General features: G+C 43.6%; 3 protein-coding genes across 4 annotated transcripts in view; all 3 read right to left on the bottom strand.

Annotated features, from left to right (window-relative positions):
• LOC104566362 (myosin heavy chain, skeletal muscle, adult-like) overlaps positions 1–397 on the bottom strand; it is a 28,199-nt gene extending 27,802 nt beyond the window's left edge. Inside the window, exon 1 of the mRNA XM_088535828.1 lies at positions 364–397. The gene's annotated coding sequence lies outside the window, so the exon portion shown is untranslated. The remainder of the gene's footprint in view (positions 1–363) is intronic.
• A 1,193-nt stretch (positions 398–1,590) lies between these two features.
• Positions 1,591–7,357, bottom strand: SCO1 (synthesis of cytochrome C oxidase 1). The gene is given in 7 exon segments (XM_088535938.1): positions 1,591–2,473; positions 3,901–4,016; positions 4,142–4,234; positions 5,769–5,966; positions 6,864–6,954; positions 7,053–7,270; positions 7,273–7,357. Coding segments are annotated over 7 exon segments (930 nt in total). The 3' UTR covers positions 1,591–2,344.
• Positions 7,358–11,450: 4,093 nt separating this feature from the next.
• Positions 11,451–15,975, bottom strand: TMEM220 (transmembrane protein 220). 2 transcript variants are annotated; one of them, XM_088535888.1, is made up of 6 exons: positions 15,889–15,975; positions 15,732–15,761; positions 15,129–15,189; positions 13,018–13,141; positions 11,980–12,039; positions 11,451–11,622 (listed from the first exon to the last, which is right to left on the bottom strand). In XM_088535888.1, the coding sequence occupies exons 1-6, from the start codon at positions 15,973–15,975 to the stop codon at positions 11,490–11,492; spliced, it is 495 nt and encodes a 164-aa protein (XP_088392014.1). In that variant the 3' UTR covers positions 11,451–11,489. The 2 variants fall into 2 exon arrangements, with proteins under 2 accessions (XP_088392014.1, XP_088392015.1); XM_088535889.1 differs by lacking the exon at positions 15,732–15,761.
• Between the last annotated feature and the right edge of the window lie 1,520 nt (positions 15,976–17,495).

Here is a 17,495-nt window from a genome sequence, read left to right as displayed (position 1 = left end):
GGGAGGGATCGTGAAAGGTAAAATGCAGTGCAGTTTTCCTAGGATCTCCTCCTACAAGGACGGCTAGGAAAATCTTCATAGATCATCTACTAAAGGAAAGCTGTTTTGGGAATGTTGAGAACTAACCTAACGCTGGACATTGCTGTTTCTTTCCTTTCACAAAGTCTCTTAACTGATGAAACTGAAGTGATGACAATAGCCAGAAAGAAATGCACCAGTTTTTGAAATGCAGAAGTCCTTTCCTTCTATAACAGTCTTTCCTGCAAGACAGCTATATCTGTCTATAAAGCATGTATCCACTGGTTGGCTTGCTAGAGCAATTCAAAATAAACTGTATATCTGCTGCCTGCATTAAAGGCTTACCTTTGTAGAAGGAAGTTATTTGACCTGAGCTTTTCACATTGAGTGTCAGCAATACCTACATGTTCCTCAGCCACAATACAGCTTATCCTGTATTTTCTGAAATTACAGAACAAAAGGAATTAAAACCGTCCAGTAACATGTCCAGGCACAGAGATAAAATTTGAAATGAGGGTCCTAGAAAACTCTGAGTAAGTATTTGCTTCAGTTCGGTGACTCACGTCTTCCTCAGCTTGTCTTTTGCAGGATAGGACTTTCATCTGCAGTTTATCTGCCAGATCTTGCAACCTCATAATGTTCTTCTTGTGTTCTTCATTCTGTAGAAAGGGAATGTGCAATTATATGTCCTTGGGAGATAAAATATTAGGAAAATGGCTTTCTAATTACATCCATCTGGAAAGTTCTTTGACAGGCCATTTATATTTACAAATGTTTTTCATAGCCTCTGCAGCTTATGTTCTCCTTCCAGCTCAGGTTCTGACTCTTAGAGCTGGAGCATTAACCAGCAATTGACTTGGACCCTCACACAGGACAGAGAGTTAAGAAGATCTGGCTCTTCCCTGTACTGAGTATCAATGGTTCAACTCTACCTGAAACATAAAAACACATGTTCAAAGTATCTGCATGCGTTTCTCTCTAATTTTTTCCTTATCTCTGTTGACATCTGCAATTTTCCACTCAATCCTTTTCCACTCAGTATCTTACCAGATAAGGTAATTTTGTGCACAAAGGAGTTCATAAAAACAGCATCTGCAGTAGCACTTGTATTCACTTTGAAATATTGTGGGAACTTATAACAAGAAATTCTCTCTTATATGTCTTATGAGTCATTCTTTAGGTTTAAGTGAAATAATAAATAAATAGAACAGCCTATGCCATGATTTGTGATACTGTATCGATCAGCACAACTTTCTGCAGAGGCATTTAAAAAAAAAAAAAACAAGAATATGAAGTTTGATGCATGTGCAAACTAGTAATATTCTATTACCAGTTATCTCAAACTAAGAAATAAAAAGAAAACACACCTCCACAATCATACTAAAATTGAGATCATTTTGCATAAACCTTAGTACAACTGAAAGGGATGACAGTCTGGATTCTCTCCTCTGCATGTTGTCCCTGTTGGAAGATCATTATTTGAAGACCTCATACTGTACCACACACACATACTACATCCACTCTCATTGCCTAGAAGGCATTTCCTGCAAAATGTAAAAAAGAATAAAGCAATTGTACAAAGCAATCTTTTATTTTCAAATGCAGCACTGCATAAAATTCATCTGATCAACAGCCCTATGCATGGAAACAGACTCTCTTTATCCCCATCACTTCACTATTCGGCATAGCACAAGTCAGGCTAAGAGTACACTCCAAAACATTTAGACCAGAAGAAAAATATATTGGCAATCCAATACCCTTTTCATTTACAACTAATGCTAATAATGGGGAAAACTGTCATGAAGAAACATTTCACTTCTGTTTTCAAATGGTGAAGATCAGACAGATTACAGGGCTGGTCCCATATGTGCAAGCTGCTAATGATTTCAGTGTTCTCCATCTTCTGAACGTAAATAAAGTAGTACTCTTAAGGCTTCCTGTCTACAGTGCCTCTGCCAGCAGGCAAAATAGTGCAGAAATGAGAACAGCAGGGTCCTCTGAGGATGCCATGGCTTACATGGCTTTTCATCAAGTAATCACCTTCCTACGGCCAACATCCTTCTCTGATATTTGCCCAAAAGATACAAAGTAATTTTATCAGTGATACAGTGTCCCTTCGAAATGAAACGTGTTTTCTATTTTTTGTTCCCAACAACGTTTCACAGCAGTCCCAAGTTTCATCTCATGGCTGAAATCTTGATGCAAATGACATCCGTTGGGAAGGCTGTTTACCAATTTTTAATAATGGTAACTCCACTGAAAACAATGCGCAATTACAGCCAAGCCTACAGTGGATGTTTGCATCAATCTTGGAAAATCTTCTGGTTTAGGATTTGTATTTCCTCATGTGTGCAGCAATAGAAGCAGAAATCTCAGTGCTCTTCTTACTCTGGCCATAATAGTCCACAAATTCACCATCTGGCCCAAGGAGATACATTATGATTGTGTGATCCACCTGCAAGAGAGCACACAGCTGCTTGGTAAAACAGATCCCACACGCCTGTCAATGTCTGCAGCAACAGTGCCCCACTCAGCTTCCAGTTCATTAGCTAGAGCCAACCAGGGAACAACTTAGCAGCACCTCATACAATTTGTTGTTTTACATCATGCCCCCACCCCATCAATAAAAGAGAAAACTAGTATGTTCAAGATGTGTGAAAGAATACTGAAAGCAGAAAGGTCTTTCCTGAGCTGCATGCACCCTCCCCTCAGCACAGATGGGACTGAGGACAATGTAAGGAAGGTACAAACTAAGGCACTTTGCCCTCCTCTCTTTTCACCATTTTCCTCTGACTCTCCCTGTCCTTCTTAACTCCCAAGGTATTCAAGCTTCTGATGTGAGTATGATGCAAATTCTATATAAATTAAGGTATTTCATTAAACCAAATACCCTGTCGGAGCAAACAAAGGTCTAAGGACACCACTGGGTGGCGAAAGCTGTGGATATAGGATGCGGCAAGGAAGGAAATGCAGTGTCCTGGGAAGGGGCTCCCTCTACTGTCTGCTTATCTACATTTACAGAAATCACGGTGCAGTCAGAGAAGTGGTAATTGGAAAGAATCAGAAATAATCTAAATAACATCACTGCAGGTATGATCTGCACCTAACTATGACGGCATTTCCTAAGAGCAAAGACATAATATACTGAAAATTGCAGCCACAAATCGGCAAGCCCTTCCTCCAGTACATAATTTTAGGCTCACTGGAGAAAAAGAAGCTGTTTGTGAAAGTAAGTTTGCCTTTGCATTTAAGAAAGCACATTAGCATCTGCATCAATAGAAGCTAAAATGTGTTAAGTTCTTTTCTGCAGTCAAAGGAATTTTTGTTTCTTAGTATTTTTATTGATGTAGGCTTAAGTCAACTATTTTAATAGGTTTAAGGCAATTATTTTCCTCTAGATTTTTAAATGTTCAAGATACGATCACAAAAATCAACTACCAGGAGCTATAATTTTTAAAAGATTAAATCACAGTTCAGATCCTGTCGTCTTTCAGCTGGAAACCAGGGCAAAAAATGAAGTTGCCTGCTCGGAATATCTTAATTTTTCTCGTCTAAGAAAGATTAAATAGAGCCTCATTATTTAATAGTAACTTACTGATCTCAGTTTGGCATGGGATGATTTGTTACTCACTTTTTCTTCCTTTCTTTCTTGTCTATTACCTTCCACAGTTCCACAGCTATATTTTCACTTTGAGGAATATGGGAAAATGGCATAGAACAACATTCTGACTGAGATCACTGAGAAAATCTAAACACGAATATTTAACATGACTCTATCATATAGGAGCTCAGCACATACTGTAACAGTTGCCTTCCAATTTAAAATCTACAACCTACTTTATTCCCAGTCTACTATCAGGCAATGGCCCAACATTTACTCACTATGTAATCACTGTCTTCGTCTTTGGGACCTTCGCTGTAATACACACGGTAGGCTTTGGCCACTTGCCAAATCTGTTCTTTGGTACCAGTCAATCCAATCAGCTTAGGAGAAAATTCTACATGGGAAGAAGACATTTAGACATTTTACATATTTTAGTGAAAAGAATACTACTGAGATCTTCCTTTTCAATGCTCTATATTACATGTAATAAAACAATGAGGAAGAAAAAAAACTCAGTACCTTTAACATATCTGGCAATAGCTTCTTCATTGTCCCTTTCAGGATCAACGGTGATGAAGAGTGGAGTCAAATTTGGCAAAGATGGAATTTTATCTGTGATGAGAAAGATTAACAAATGTTATTTTCCTCAGAAAACCACCTCGCAGCTCCCTCCAAAAAAGTAACAATCAAGCTACTGTAACATAAATCTACATCAATTCTAAGTAAAAAAAAAATATATATATTCTGTGCAGATGAACTTATATATTACAAGTTCTGAAAGAAGTCAGGGACACAAAATCCAACACTGCTACACTTCTCTCTCTTGACTCTCTGGGACACCCTGCCATACTTATAAGAAGTGAAAAACCAGCTCTCGTGCCAGGGCACGATCCACAGATCAAGGTGTGATGGTGGCTACAGTGAAATCATGCCAGTGACAACGGAATGGGTGCAAAGGTAAAGCCGTAGTCCAGGATCATTTCCTCACGTTCCAGTCATATCCTCCACACCCCTGCTTCCTGCATTATATCTTCTGTATTATAGTTCATCCTTCTACCTGCTTAGCTACTATTATTCCTGTTCTGTAACTCTGCAGCCTGAGAAAAACATTTGCACCAAAATACAGTGATTCTCAGAAGTCTAAAAGGGTATTAGAGTCACAGGATTCCTGAAAACAAGGGAAAATACCCAAAGGAGGCCAAGATCAACCTTCAGTGTCATACAGAGGTTCAAAGTAAAGATGAAAGCTAGAAAAGTCTTTTAAGAGAATGAACCATAGAGACTGGCAACATGTTACTGTGCTAAGTCCAATTAAATTCAGTGTTGTTGCTCCATAGCCTTTACCTCCTATTAAATCAACATTGAGCAGACTGCTTTTTCCCAGGAACACGCAAGTATTTTTGCAAAGAAACAAATACTCAGTGAATGAACACAAGAAAGCACAAGTGAGAAAGAATAAGCAATAGAAATAACATCTCTGGGCAAAATTATTTAGTCTGTGAGGGAACTGTTCTCTCTTCCATCATGTTCCTGAGAAGTCCCTAAGTCCCCAGCTGCAGAAAGGGCAGCCTCATCATGCTTTAAACATCAACCTCACTGACATTCCACCAAGCTGCAGACAGGTTCGTGCATAAATCTGCTGATTTGCAAAATCGCTGAGGGTGGAAAGGACCTCTGGAAATCATCAAATCCACTCTCCCCAGCTCAACTAGGTAACCTAGGACTGTGCCCAGGTGGCTTTTGGGCATTTCCAAGGATGGAGACGCTACAATCTTCCAGGGTAACCTGTTCCATATGCTGTCATCCTCACAGTGATTTTTTTTTTTTTTTAAAAGCATTCAGCTAGAACTTCCTGCATTTTGGATTGTGCCCACTGCCTCATGCTCCTGTCACCGCGCACCACCAAAAAAGCCTGGCTCCATCTTCTTTATATTCTTTCTGCAGATATATATACACATCGATAAAACCCTACCCTTAGCCCTCTTGTCTAGGCTAAACAACCCCAGCTCTCTCATCCTTTCCTCGACTCAGACACTAACTAGTAATTAACGCTATTTTTTTCACAAGATCATCACTTACCATCATACCTAGCATTTCACAACAAACTCTTCTAAATATAACCTCCATATTATTCAAATTCACATACCAATTTCTTCTACTACTTCAATCATCTTCTCCAGTTCATCAGGACAGATATCAGGGCAATGAGTGAAGCCGAAGTAGATGAGCACCCACTGGCCAAGGTAGTCCTTGTCGGTCTTGGGCTGTCCCTCATGATTAACAAGAGAGAAGGGCCCTCCCAGGAGTGGTTTCCCAATACCTCGGTTCCGTTCCTTCTCCAGCTCTAAAAGAAACAACTGTAGATCATAAAGTTCCAGGACACGTACTCACCCCTTCCCAGTCACGTTTCAAAATCATTTAACAACACCTCAAAACATCAAGATCAATAGTCATTGTAAAGCCCAACACGAAGAAGACTTCAGAGTAGAGCATCTGATTTTGAGCGAATTCCTCTATCAAATGCATCACAATTCCTTTGAAATATACATCTCTTTCACTGCCATCCAAACAGATCTTTCATTTTTTTTTCTTTTTCAAGACAGACAAGTACATGGCCTGGGCTGGTTTTAAACAAACAAGCAAAGGCAACTTCATAAATTCAACATATGAGAGCAACTATGCTATACCTGAGTTTCTGGCTTAAAAACATGAAAATTAAGACAGTAAGCAGTCGCTGCAGAATGAGTAAACACACACAGAAATAACATATATAGAAATCAATGCGTTCAAAAAATACTACCTGCAGATCTGTGCCCCATGATTACAAAGAGATTTCTCCTTTCCAGCTTTTGCACTGATCCATACCATGTTTACTCATAACAGCAAATATAAGTAAGCATAACCATTTCAACAGCAAAAGTGTTTTGGGGGGATTTTATAATACCTAATTTTCAAGTTTTCTGCAGTATAAGAGCATTTATGCGCACACCGCTCACACAACAGCACAGAATAAATCATGATCCAACTCATTTCAGAACTAGCTACAGAATGACAGCAAAACTGAATAGTTACACCAAAAAAATAGGCCATTATAGCTTGGGGATTTTTTTGCCTGGCAAAAAAGGGAAGGGTTTGGAAGGGGAAAGGAGGGCCCAGACCCCACACCGGGGCACAGGATGATGCCAGGAGCGCGATGCGGAATGGGCTGTGGGGAGGCCGCGGGGGGCAGGCGAGCACTCACTTTCCTCCTTCATCTTCTTCATCTTCTTCATGGCCACGAGCAGGCCCCCGCAGAGCACGAAGGTGGCCGCCAGCGACCGCCAGGACACCAGCTACTGGAAAGGGAACGCGTGAGCGCCTCGCTCGGGGCCCGGGGCAGCGGGGAAGGCTCCCGCGTCCCGGCCGCCCCACCGAGGCCGCCCGCACTCACCTTCCTCTGCGGGCCGCCGCCGCCGCGGGGGCCGCCGCCGGGCGGCAGGTGCGCGAGGGCGGCGCGGGGCTGCCCCGCGGGAGGCGGCAGCGGCGCCCACGTCCGCGCCCAGCCCGGCCGCCCCCACGCGAGGGCGGCGGCGCCGCCCGCCAGGCGCCCCGGCAGCCGCGCGCACCTCAGCGCCGCCGCCATGCTGCCCGCGCGGCCCTCCCTTCCGGGCGCCGCCGCCGCGCGCTTCCGGCGGCCGCCATGGGGGAGGCGCCGCCGCCGCCGCCGCTCTTCTCCTTCGGCGTCATCGCGGACATCCAGTACGCGGACACCGAGGATGGTTACGACTTCTGCGGGAGCCGGCGCCGCTACTACCGCCACAGCCTGCGCCTGCTGCGGGCCGCCGTGGAGGCGTGGGCGGCCGAGCGGCCGCCGCCCGCCCTGGTGCTGCAGCTGGGCGACGCCATCGACGGCGCGAACGCGCGGAGCGGCGCGGCCGCGGCCGAGGCCGCCCTGCAGCGGGTGCTGGCGGCGCTGCGGCCGCTCCGCGCGCCCGTGCACCACGTCTGGGGCAACCACGAGCTCTACAACTTCAGCCGCGAGCGCCTGGCCCGCAGCGGCCTCAACAGCCGGCCCGAGGCGGCCGCCGCGCCCGGCGGGGACTGCCAGGCCTACGCGTTCAGCCCGGCGCCGCGGTTCCGCTTCGTGCTGCTCGACGCCTACGAGGTGAGCGTGCTGGGCCGCGAGGCGACGGCGCCCCGCTACCGCCAGGCCCTGCGGCTGCTGCAGGAGAAGAACCCCAACGCAGACCGCAACAGCCCCGCAGGTACCGCCGGCCGCACGCGCGGGGCCCGCGCCGCTTCCACAGCTCCTTGTGCTCCAGGGACACTGTCCGGGCAAACAGGGCCTGTGACACCTTCCACCTTCTCTGGTCTCCTGTCAGCAATCTGAGAGCCATGGCAGGAGATGCAGGGGGTCGCAGGATGTGCCCTGCGGAGCTGTCCTGCTGCTCTGGTGCCACATGCTCTGGGTGTCCTTGCTGGAGCAGGGGAGCTGGACTAGGTGATCTCTAGAGGTCCCTTTCAACCTCATCCACTCTAGGATTCTAGGGCTTTCTGTGTGTCCTCTGGGATCGGGACAACAGGGACCTCTTGGCACAGCTGCCATTGCTGGGAGTGAAGCCCATGAAGCCCGGTCAGTGCCGGAGCATGGGGACTACAGAGTGGAAATCCTCTGCATGCTGTATGGCCAACCTCTCCCAAAACACTCACAGCCCCTTTTTTTCTTTTTTCTTTTTCTTTTTTTTTTTTTTTTCTTGCTTATCCATGTAAGCTGGAATTTTTTCCTGGAATCTGATCGTTTTGATCCCACAGATGCAAAAGGAGGTATAAGAATAAGGAAAACCATTTATCATGTGTAGAGATCCACATAAAAAAAAGCAGACAGAGAAGCTGCACTGGGTGCACGTGCATATGCTTGACCTTCTCTCTTTGTTGCAGGGCTCAAAGAACCGCAGTTTGTGGAGTTTAACGGGGGATTTAGCCAAGACCAGCTGGACTGGTTCAATGAAGTCCTTAAGATCTCTGATGAAAACCAAGAAAAAGTTGTAGTTATGGGTAGGTCTGTTGCTTATACATGTGACTGAATGCATGTGTGTTGAGGCTTTTAGAAGGGAGTCTCATCTGTTCATCTTAATCAGACACTAAGGGTGCGAGAAATGGATATTCCAGTTGTTCTCATGCTCTGTTATTTCTGCAGAAGCTGAGCATCTTAGCATGCTTTAGTTGTCCTTTCAACTGAAAACACTTATTCTCTCCAGTACTTTATACTGCTTTGAGGACATTCAGAATCTTCAGAACAGTCCTGGGCTTGGGGAAAAACACTGCTGTTGTTCAGCAAGTATCAATAATGTTACTGAGAATTATACTTGTTACTGAGGGACTGGCATATTAGGGGCAGAAAACAGCATGACAGGTACTTGAGGAATAACTGTTAGGGAACTAGTTCTGGGAAGCTGATAGGGAAATTGCTACCATGCCAAAAATACCTAAATGACAGTAAAGAGAAGAACAGCACAGAGCAGGTAGGTAAGTATTGGTGAACACAAGTTATATGCCAAAACAAACAAACAAAAAGCCGTGTGGCCAGAGTATGCCAGCTGGGGAAAATGCATCCAGTGCTGTGCAGCAGCTTCATAGCTGCAGTGAGATATGCATGTAACCTGTAAAGTATGGAAAAAGCAATGCTGTTTCACACTAAATGTGGGCTTTCTGAATACAGATAGAAGGCTAAACTTCCCATGAACAGGCAGTTGTTGCTGCTGCTGTTCAAAATATGTATTTAGACCGAGTGACAAACCTGAAGTGATCTTAGACGTATCAGTGAGTCCCACTGAGAGGGGACTCTGTATTTAGATACCCAGATGCTATATAAAGAAGCAAATTAAGCAAATTTCATAAAATGAGAAATGAGAACTTTAAAGATGCTCTAATTGTTTCCCTGGGCATTAAACCAAAGTGATTCTGTCATCCCAAACATGGGGGTATCTGTAATGAGTGTTGCTAGTATGTCTATTATGTACTTGAAGTAATTCTTTTCCTTTTTTTTTTTCATTCCCTCCCAACTGCAGGTCATCTTCCCATTCATCCAGACTGTTCAGATAGAGTTTGCCTAGCCTGGAATTATGAAGAGGCCCTTTCTGTCATACACGCTCATCAGTGCGTGGTGTGCTACCTTGCAGGGCACCTGCACGACGGTGGCTATTGCTTAGACTCCCATGGAGTTCATCATCTAACTTTGGAGGGGGTTATTGAAACTCCACCAGAAAGCAATGCCTTTGGAACTATTTATGTCTATGATGATAAAATGGTATTAAAGGGAAGGGGCAGAATTTCAGACAGAGTAATGTATTACTGAAAATGGTAAGTTTACAAATGCTCTTCAGGAAATATTGAAACTAAAATATAATGGCATCTGCAGCAGTGGGTTTCAGCCTATCTTTGCTTATAGAAAGATCTGTGTGGCTGATGCTCACAAATTTGTCCTCAAGCATTTTTCTCTCAGATACAAAATTTTATACGTTATTTATTTTGTAAGGAAGCAAATCTGGTCTCTTCTTGCAGAACAGAGAGGGTCAGTAACTGTGAAATAAATGTACTTAATTGCAAAGCATTGGCTCTAAATACCCAATCCTGAATAGATTGTTACTTACTGTGAAAAAACATACTATATTAACAAGGTTTTATTAAAAATCCACCTATTTGTTTTTTAATATTGGTCAGATTTATGACATGCAGAATACATCTCCAGTTTGGCAGAAAAAAAAATAGTCCTGTAGCCTAATACAGTCTTCTTAGAATAGATTTTTTTTTCAAAATTACCTTAGACTTGTAAAGCAAAGCCCAAGGAAAATAGGGACTATCTGTGCTACATCAACACAGTACTGAGAGACTTGAGTTAAAAATCATCAAGCTAGGAAGACTGTGGCATCGTATAATGCTACAGATACACCAGCCACAATCCACATCTGCTAGCTGTGTTATCTTGTGTCAGCATTAAGCTAAAACCTCCTAACTTGGAAACACTTAACGCATGGTGCTGTGCTCCATATGGCCCATCTATATGGGCCCTCACCCAGTCACTTTGTGTGTCCAGGGTATTCATCTGTGCTTCCTGTTCCAGGATTATTGATGACAGGGCATGCTCTCTGGACTGCTGTATATTCTCTGCTTTCCAGAAACAGAGACATTCCGTGAAACAAGAGAGTTGTGACTATGGTGGTCACTATGACTGCTGGTGGCAGTCCTGAGCATGGATCTCACAGAAAATAAATATAGGCAAGCTCTCTTTGAATTTCTTTATAAAAATAATATTTATTACTTTATATATATAATATTTTTACTCATAAAAGCAGTAATATAGAGATAATAGAAACAAATGTTAGTAATAATTCGGAAATATTCTATATCTGATCGTAGCACAGATTTTTTTTAAATTATTTTTTCAGTTAGTCTCATTAGTAGACTATTCAGAGAGATAGCTGGAGATTTTACAGCTGCAAATAGTTACTTGTTGAAACAAAAAGTTTGCAACTACTTTTCCTGTAAGCCACATAGTAGAATGTTTAACAAATAACTAGGCCTTAGGAAGGAAGAAACCAGGGATGGCAGGATATCTTGAATAACTGATACTAGGAGTCACTACTTCAGCAGTACTTTGAAAACATATGGAGAAGCAGTTTGAACAATAGTTTCCATAGGAAAAAAATCTCCACTCAGGTTTGGCAGCATTGTTTTTTTTCCAGTCCTCATTAACAAATCTCAAAACCACATTGTGGCAAGCAGGCAGGAATTCTTGGGTCCTGTCAAACTGATACTGGCCTTGCTTTAAGAACTGAACAGCAGAGGCAAGTAAGGTCATAATATTTATTGTGTATTTTCTCCCATCTGATTAAACCACTGTTTTACAGTGAGTTGGCCAAGATGCTCGCATCTCTTTGTTCATGTAAATGTACAGCCACATAAAAAAGGGAAAGAAACAGACCAGGACTGCAGCAATCAAACGAATTCCACCCAGTGGATTCCTACAAAGAAACAAACACGTAAGTGCTATTTCAAATCAGATTCACTTACCAAACATTCATATAGGACTGTGGTTGGTATATTGGCAAGAGACAGTAGAGAACCTGCATGGAAAGCCCCATGCATAGAAAGCAGAAAAAAATCTTTTGTTTAGCTTCACTTTTTTTTCCCAGCACACTTTTATTTATGCAAGATCTTACAGGCTGCAACACCAAATACTACTGCTTAAGTATTTGAGAAGATTTGGACAGTAACGTGAAATAGAAAAACAAGGAGCCAATATCATATGCTTTCAAGAAGGTGGCCAACTAAATATGAATATATGAGTGGATAAAAAAGCAAAAGAACAAAAAACTCACTTTGCTGAACTGCGGCAAAGGCTCATCCATATTGTAATAATCAGCAGACCAGATAACTCTCTAAAAAGACAAACGAAAACTACATCAGAATATGATGCATGGAGATGTTTGCTTGTAAAAAAAAGCCTCCAAGAGCAGGGCAAGTATACACTCCTCCTTTGTAGAAGTTCATTGTATTTTACAAGGATAATAGTTCTAAAGGCATTTGCACTGAGTAACTTTGTCTCATACCACAAATCTGCAAACGTACAACCCAGCTATACAGCTGCAGAAATTCCTGCTTTCAACTCTTGTTCCACCACTAAACTTATACTCTACAATATATCTACCTCATTACTATACAGCAAAACAACACCCCAGGATTTCATACTGTAAACAGCAGCAGCAGCTGCCAGTACTTCACCCTCTATAGTGAACAAGCACCTAATTTAAACAAACAAATGGGTATCTTAAGTCTTTACCAAGTGAGAATTTGTTCCTCTCTCCCTCCAGTCCCTAGGGGTTTCAGGACTCGAACAGAACCTGCCAGATACGCATGCACATGGAATCATCTCAAGAGTCTGTAGCACTTTATAACTCCAATTTCTACAGCACCAATAACAGAACAAAAGGTTATTTCACTACACTACAGTACACTTGATCTTAGCCAAAAGGCCGAGAAGCGATCAAGTGTAGGGGTTGGACTAGATGATCTCTACAGGTCCCTTCCAACCTTAAGCATTCTATGATTTCACAGTGCTACCGTAGTGGTCTTTGAAAGCCAGAACTGCACCTAATTACATTTAACTGACCCAATCAGGTGGAATTAAAGCAAAATTATTCACTGTCTGTTTAGCTCTTTCGCCCAGCAAATTGCTGGTTTGTAATACTGTGATTGATACTCCTTGGCTTCACTCTTCTGGACCAAAACTATTCACTGCAACAGCTCAGCACATACAGTTCCACTTAAAGATGACCTATCAGATCTATCATGACCTATCAGACCTATCACAGCTACCTCAGAAAGGCCCTGGTGCACAGATAAATTTCATTACTCACCTGCCTTCCTCTTCATGCAAGATGTTTGTTCGAGTGTAAGCAAACAAAGAATAAGCCAAGAGAATGGCCCCAACAATACAACCAGCAGAATGAAGATCACAGAGGGTCCTCCAAACAAGATTATCTGAGGAAAAAACAAAAACAAACAAACAAACAGACTGGCACTAACTACAGTGTATAATGAACAATACCCTGGAAACTGAATAACATCTGAGTTGCTGAAAAACAGATGTCTCAAGCAAACAGATGCCTCCATATTTGTCTTAAGCAGGAAGGATGGAATTAATACCAGCATCTTTATGACCAAGCAAAGCTGCTAAAAAGTCTTGTTGAAAATGTAAGCCAGTGGACTGGAGGCTTGTTTTCCTAGAAATGCAATTTCTTGGCAGCAGTGCCTAAATGAAAACAACTCCAGATTCTCCCTAGCAAATGAGACAGGCCCCAGGATCCAATATATACAGAAAATGATGAGGAGGATTACAAATGGAAGTTCTCTAAAGCAGGAGGAATGGTTTCCCCAGAGCTTATAGCACTAGCCAGACTCTCGGCAGTGATACCAGAGGAAAACCAGGACTCCAGGGGAGCAATTCCCAACTCCTACCAGCTAATCATCCAGGATTTGCAACTGCAGCTATCCCCTTGTGGGGAATTTATTACCTTCATTTACACTCCCAGATAAGACTCTGAACTTTTGCCTGTGATTACTAGCAATATTAATGACATCTCTGTGGGCTAGGGACTGATGTTTTAAACAGAAATGCAGATGATATGAAAAATTTGAATGGGCCTAGAGATTCTTTTGTTTTTTTTTCATGCTCATTCCCAGGAAGATTTTTTCTCCCATTCCTATGGAAGAGAGGTGAGCAAACAACATAGGCAGTTTGCCAGCTGACCTCTGTAATGTCAACAGCAGGAAACCACGAAGTTAAAAACAGTCTTTTCTAGGCATTGACCCCTCCAGACAAGCATTAAAGATGATGGGCGGCCAAAATTCAGGAACTCACTGTGACTCTCAACTTTGTCAGCAATTCCATGGAAAACTAATCATTTGGCCAAGCTTGCTGCAGCTTTGTAGGGACAGGGTCTGGGTCCTCCACCTTAGTGAATTTATGGAAGTGTCCAGCTGTGCACCAGTTGTACTATTTGTAATCTTTAGTTACATTGATCTTGGTATGAGCACCAGGAGCCTATTTATAATTGTATCATGCAGTTTCTCTTGAAAAGGCAAATGGCACATGTTGAAGATACACATACCACATAAACCTCCTCTGAAATGTTCAAAAACACAGACACCAGCTCTTAGGTTTTTGAATGCTGCCAGCTTACATGCTGTGCTAGCCGAAATGCTGAGAGACTTCCATGTTATGATTTGTGACAATAACCTGCACTCCTGAAAATATTTATTTTGGGGCATAAATGTGGTTTAGCAGTATTCATCCAGGAGAGGTACAATCATTTTTTTCCATACAAAAATATTTTGAAATTGTTTTCACTGTTTTTTAAAAATGCATGTTTTCTTGAGTCCTGGGTCTAATGTGATCTCATAGATTCTCTCTACACGTAGGAGCTTTAGCCTAATTTTGCCCTCTTAGTGTACATCTGTGGAAATTCAACCATAACACAGAATTCTCTAGAAGGCTGCATTGCTGTGCATGCACTTTGTGTGATAGTCATAATATTTAAATATTATTACTATTTACTGTTAAGTAACGCCTTTAGCTCTTCAAAATACTGTACAGAGCTTGACTGCTTTAAAATAAGCAAAATTCCAATTTTACAACAGGGAAACAATGTGAGCTAAACAATTTGCACATGTCAATATCAGAGTCAGGTTTAAAACACACCCCCAGGCTTGTACTTCATTTGTTCTTGGAGAACTGTTGTTGGAGTGCAGTGATAAGAGTATCCCAGTGGTATGTCTTCTGCGGGGTCTTTGAGTTACGTTTCACTCAGACACGTCAACCACAAATACTAAAGCAAAGGGCATCTTTTCTAGAAAAAGGCTACCAGCAGGTTGACTTTCCATGAGGCCCAACCTTAATCTGCGACTCAGTAAGAAGTGTGGGGGGTGAACTTTGCCCAGACACTCTGTCGTACGCACAGTATCGTACCTGTTATCGAGGGGTTAAGGCCAACGAGCAGCGTAAGGGCAGCTGGCACAAGGTAGACAACCTGTTAACAAGACACACATCAACTCTGCAGCCATCCCCAGTATTAGGAAGTAGAAACATTCATCCACGGGGATACTAGTTTTGAGTCCAGGCTCCCCTTCTTTTCCATTTCAATAGTTCGTCTGATGCGCAGGAATGTTGTAGATCTTTCTCTCACTGGTCCAGATACCTCTAGACCAATAGTACTTTTATACTTTCATGGTTTGAGCGCCGCACACAAGGCAGTCAAGCCAGGGTTTTAAAGCAACTTTATCCACTGATGTGGAGATGGAGCTGGCTTTGTCAGACAGCCTTAGACCCAGGGAAGGAGGAACAAGACAAGCAGTGCTTGGCACAGGGATAGGTGCAAATCTGAGGCAAAATAAAAAATCCTGGACACAGTGTCACACCTCAGCCATCGCTCCAGTGACTGCTCAGTGACAGTACGGGGAGAAAAGGGACCATTTTCAGGGCTCTGCTTGCCCTGGACCTGTGCCCTGCCACAGGCCTTCTCCCGGAGAGCCAAGCAGGGCTTGGCGGGCCGGGGCACGCAGCCATACTCACTATCCACAGTCCGGCGTCGGGGTCGTTCACCTGCGGGGAGGAAGCAGAGCGCAGAGCACGTTAATGGAGACACCCCGATCTGGCGACTCGTCGTGCGGGCAACGAGAGCCCGCGGGGGCCCGGCAAGCCCCAGGCGAGCCCCCGCCGCCCGCCTCACCTGCACGACGGCCGCCAGCCCGAAGAAGGCGGCCATGAGGAGGTTGCAGAGCCGCCAGAGGCGCCCCGCGCAGCCGCCGCCCGCCATGGCCGGCGCCGCGGCCGCTCCCGCCCCCGCCGCCGCCTCCCTCATGGCGGAGGGCGCCGGGCTGAGGCGCCGCCGCGTGTCGCCGTTGGGCCGGCCTGGGCAGCGGGCGGGAAGCTGGAGCATGAAGTGAAAGATGGGGAACGTGAGGGGCAGGGAGCTTCTTGGTGTCTGCGCTGCTACCAGACTGCAAGTTAAGGAGAGATTCGATTTTTTTTTTTTTTTTTGTATATCTGAAGAAGAAAAAAAGTATACTTCTCAGAAGCACATACTTCCTCATCAGTTGCTGACTGCTTATGACCCAAAGCAATGATCAGTTATGAGTGAGACCTTAAGAAAATGTACTACCTACCATACCCACCCACCAAGTCCAAGTCTCGTTCAGATACATTTCTTTCATGCAATAATTTCAGCAACAGGATAATAACCCTGTTCATATCTCGTGTAAAACTGGATCTCACTGGGTTATCATACAGAGGACACATGTGGATGCATTTGTGGAGAGAATTAATACTCCTCTCCACTTGTCATTTCAATGGATTCCTTTCATGTGCAGGTTGTGAGAAATTAATTTATTGCAGAGAACATCCCTTGGAAGTGCCCTCCCTGTAAAAGGCTGCCATTCGTACAGCTTCACTGAGTGGGCTTTATGGTCCATAATAATTTAGCTATTCTGTACATTAAACTGCTGGGTAGCTGGAAGGAAAACCATGCTCAGTAAAACAAAATCCATCCCAACATTTAAATTGATTCACATTTCCACCCTGAAGCCTGGGAAAATTAAACAACTCTTTGTAGGTGCCCTTAAGTACAACTTCCTGACTCACAGGCCCTCTGGGAGGACATACAAATGCTTAGTTTTCTTTTCAAAAAACTTGGGGGATTACACTGCCCCGGGATACATCCATCCATCTTGCTTATCTCTCATCAGACCCAGTTTGAAATGTGGATTAGCAAAAGCAACAGTTTCTCTGTGTGTTCCCACAGAGCCGCCTCATCACGAGGCCCCATGAAGCAAACCACACTCCTGCTGCAGTTTTATGAAGCAGCCATGGAGGCAGGACTGTCCCAGAGAGGGTTTGCTGTGGGGCCGGAGAAGATAAGTTTTTCCAGGCGCTTGGAAGGGACTGCGTGGAGTGTCTGGCAGCCCTATAAGCTAGCAAGGTTCACCAACCCAATAGCAAGACAGGGCAAAAGATCCCTTTTTTGCAAGGGTTTACAAATCGTTTCATCTGAACCTCATTCTTTGCTTCCCTATTTCAAAAGCGATCTTCCTGTAGTTTGCTTTAGAAATTCAAACGCTTTTTAGTGTTTTTGTGTAGTTACTGAAATAAAAATAAATAAATAAAAGGCAGAGGCTGCTCGCTTCAAAGTATCATCAACTCACAAGCCCATCACAAACACTTCTGTAACCTCTCCTTCAGTGGATAAAAAGGGAATTGCTCTCTCTGAGAGCAATACTACTTTCTCCCATTAGAGGGAGGCCAAGAACATTTAGTACTCTTGAGTGTAATTTAAGCCAC

This window comes from Tinamus guttatus, unplaced genomic scaffold (genome assembly GCF_059628265.1).
Source record: "Tinamus guttatus ecotype Peru unplaced genomic scaffold, ASM5962826v1 Tinamus_guttatus_pri_ptg000649l, whole genome shotgun sequence".
Lineage (NCBI taxonomy): Eukaryota > Metazoa > Chordata > Aves > Tinamiformes > Tinamidae > Tinamus > Tinamus guttatus.
This window is presented reverse-complemented; position numbering and strand designations above follow the sequence as displayed.

What these genes read in the sequence shown, in the direction of transcription:
- TMEM220 (XM_088535888.1), bottom strand. Translation starts at nt 15,975, where the DNA reads ATGGCGGGCGGCGGCTGCGCGGGGCGCCTCTGGCGGCTCTGCAACCTC. An exon ending in CCGACGCCGGACTGTGGATA is followed by an intron (nt 15,190 to 15,731) that starts GTGAGTATGGCT and finishes TCTTGTTAACAG; the next exon opens with GTTGTCTACCTTGTGCCAGC. An exon ending in TTGCATGAAGAGGAAGGCAG is followed by an intron (nt 12,040 to 13,017) that starts GTGAGTAATGAA and finishes TTGTCTTTTTAG; the next exon opens with AGAGTTATCTGGTCTGCTGA.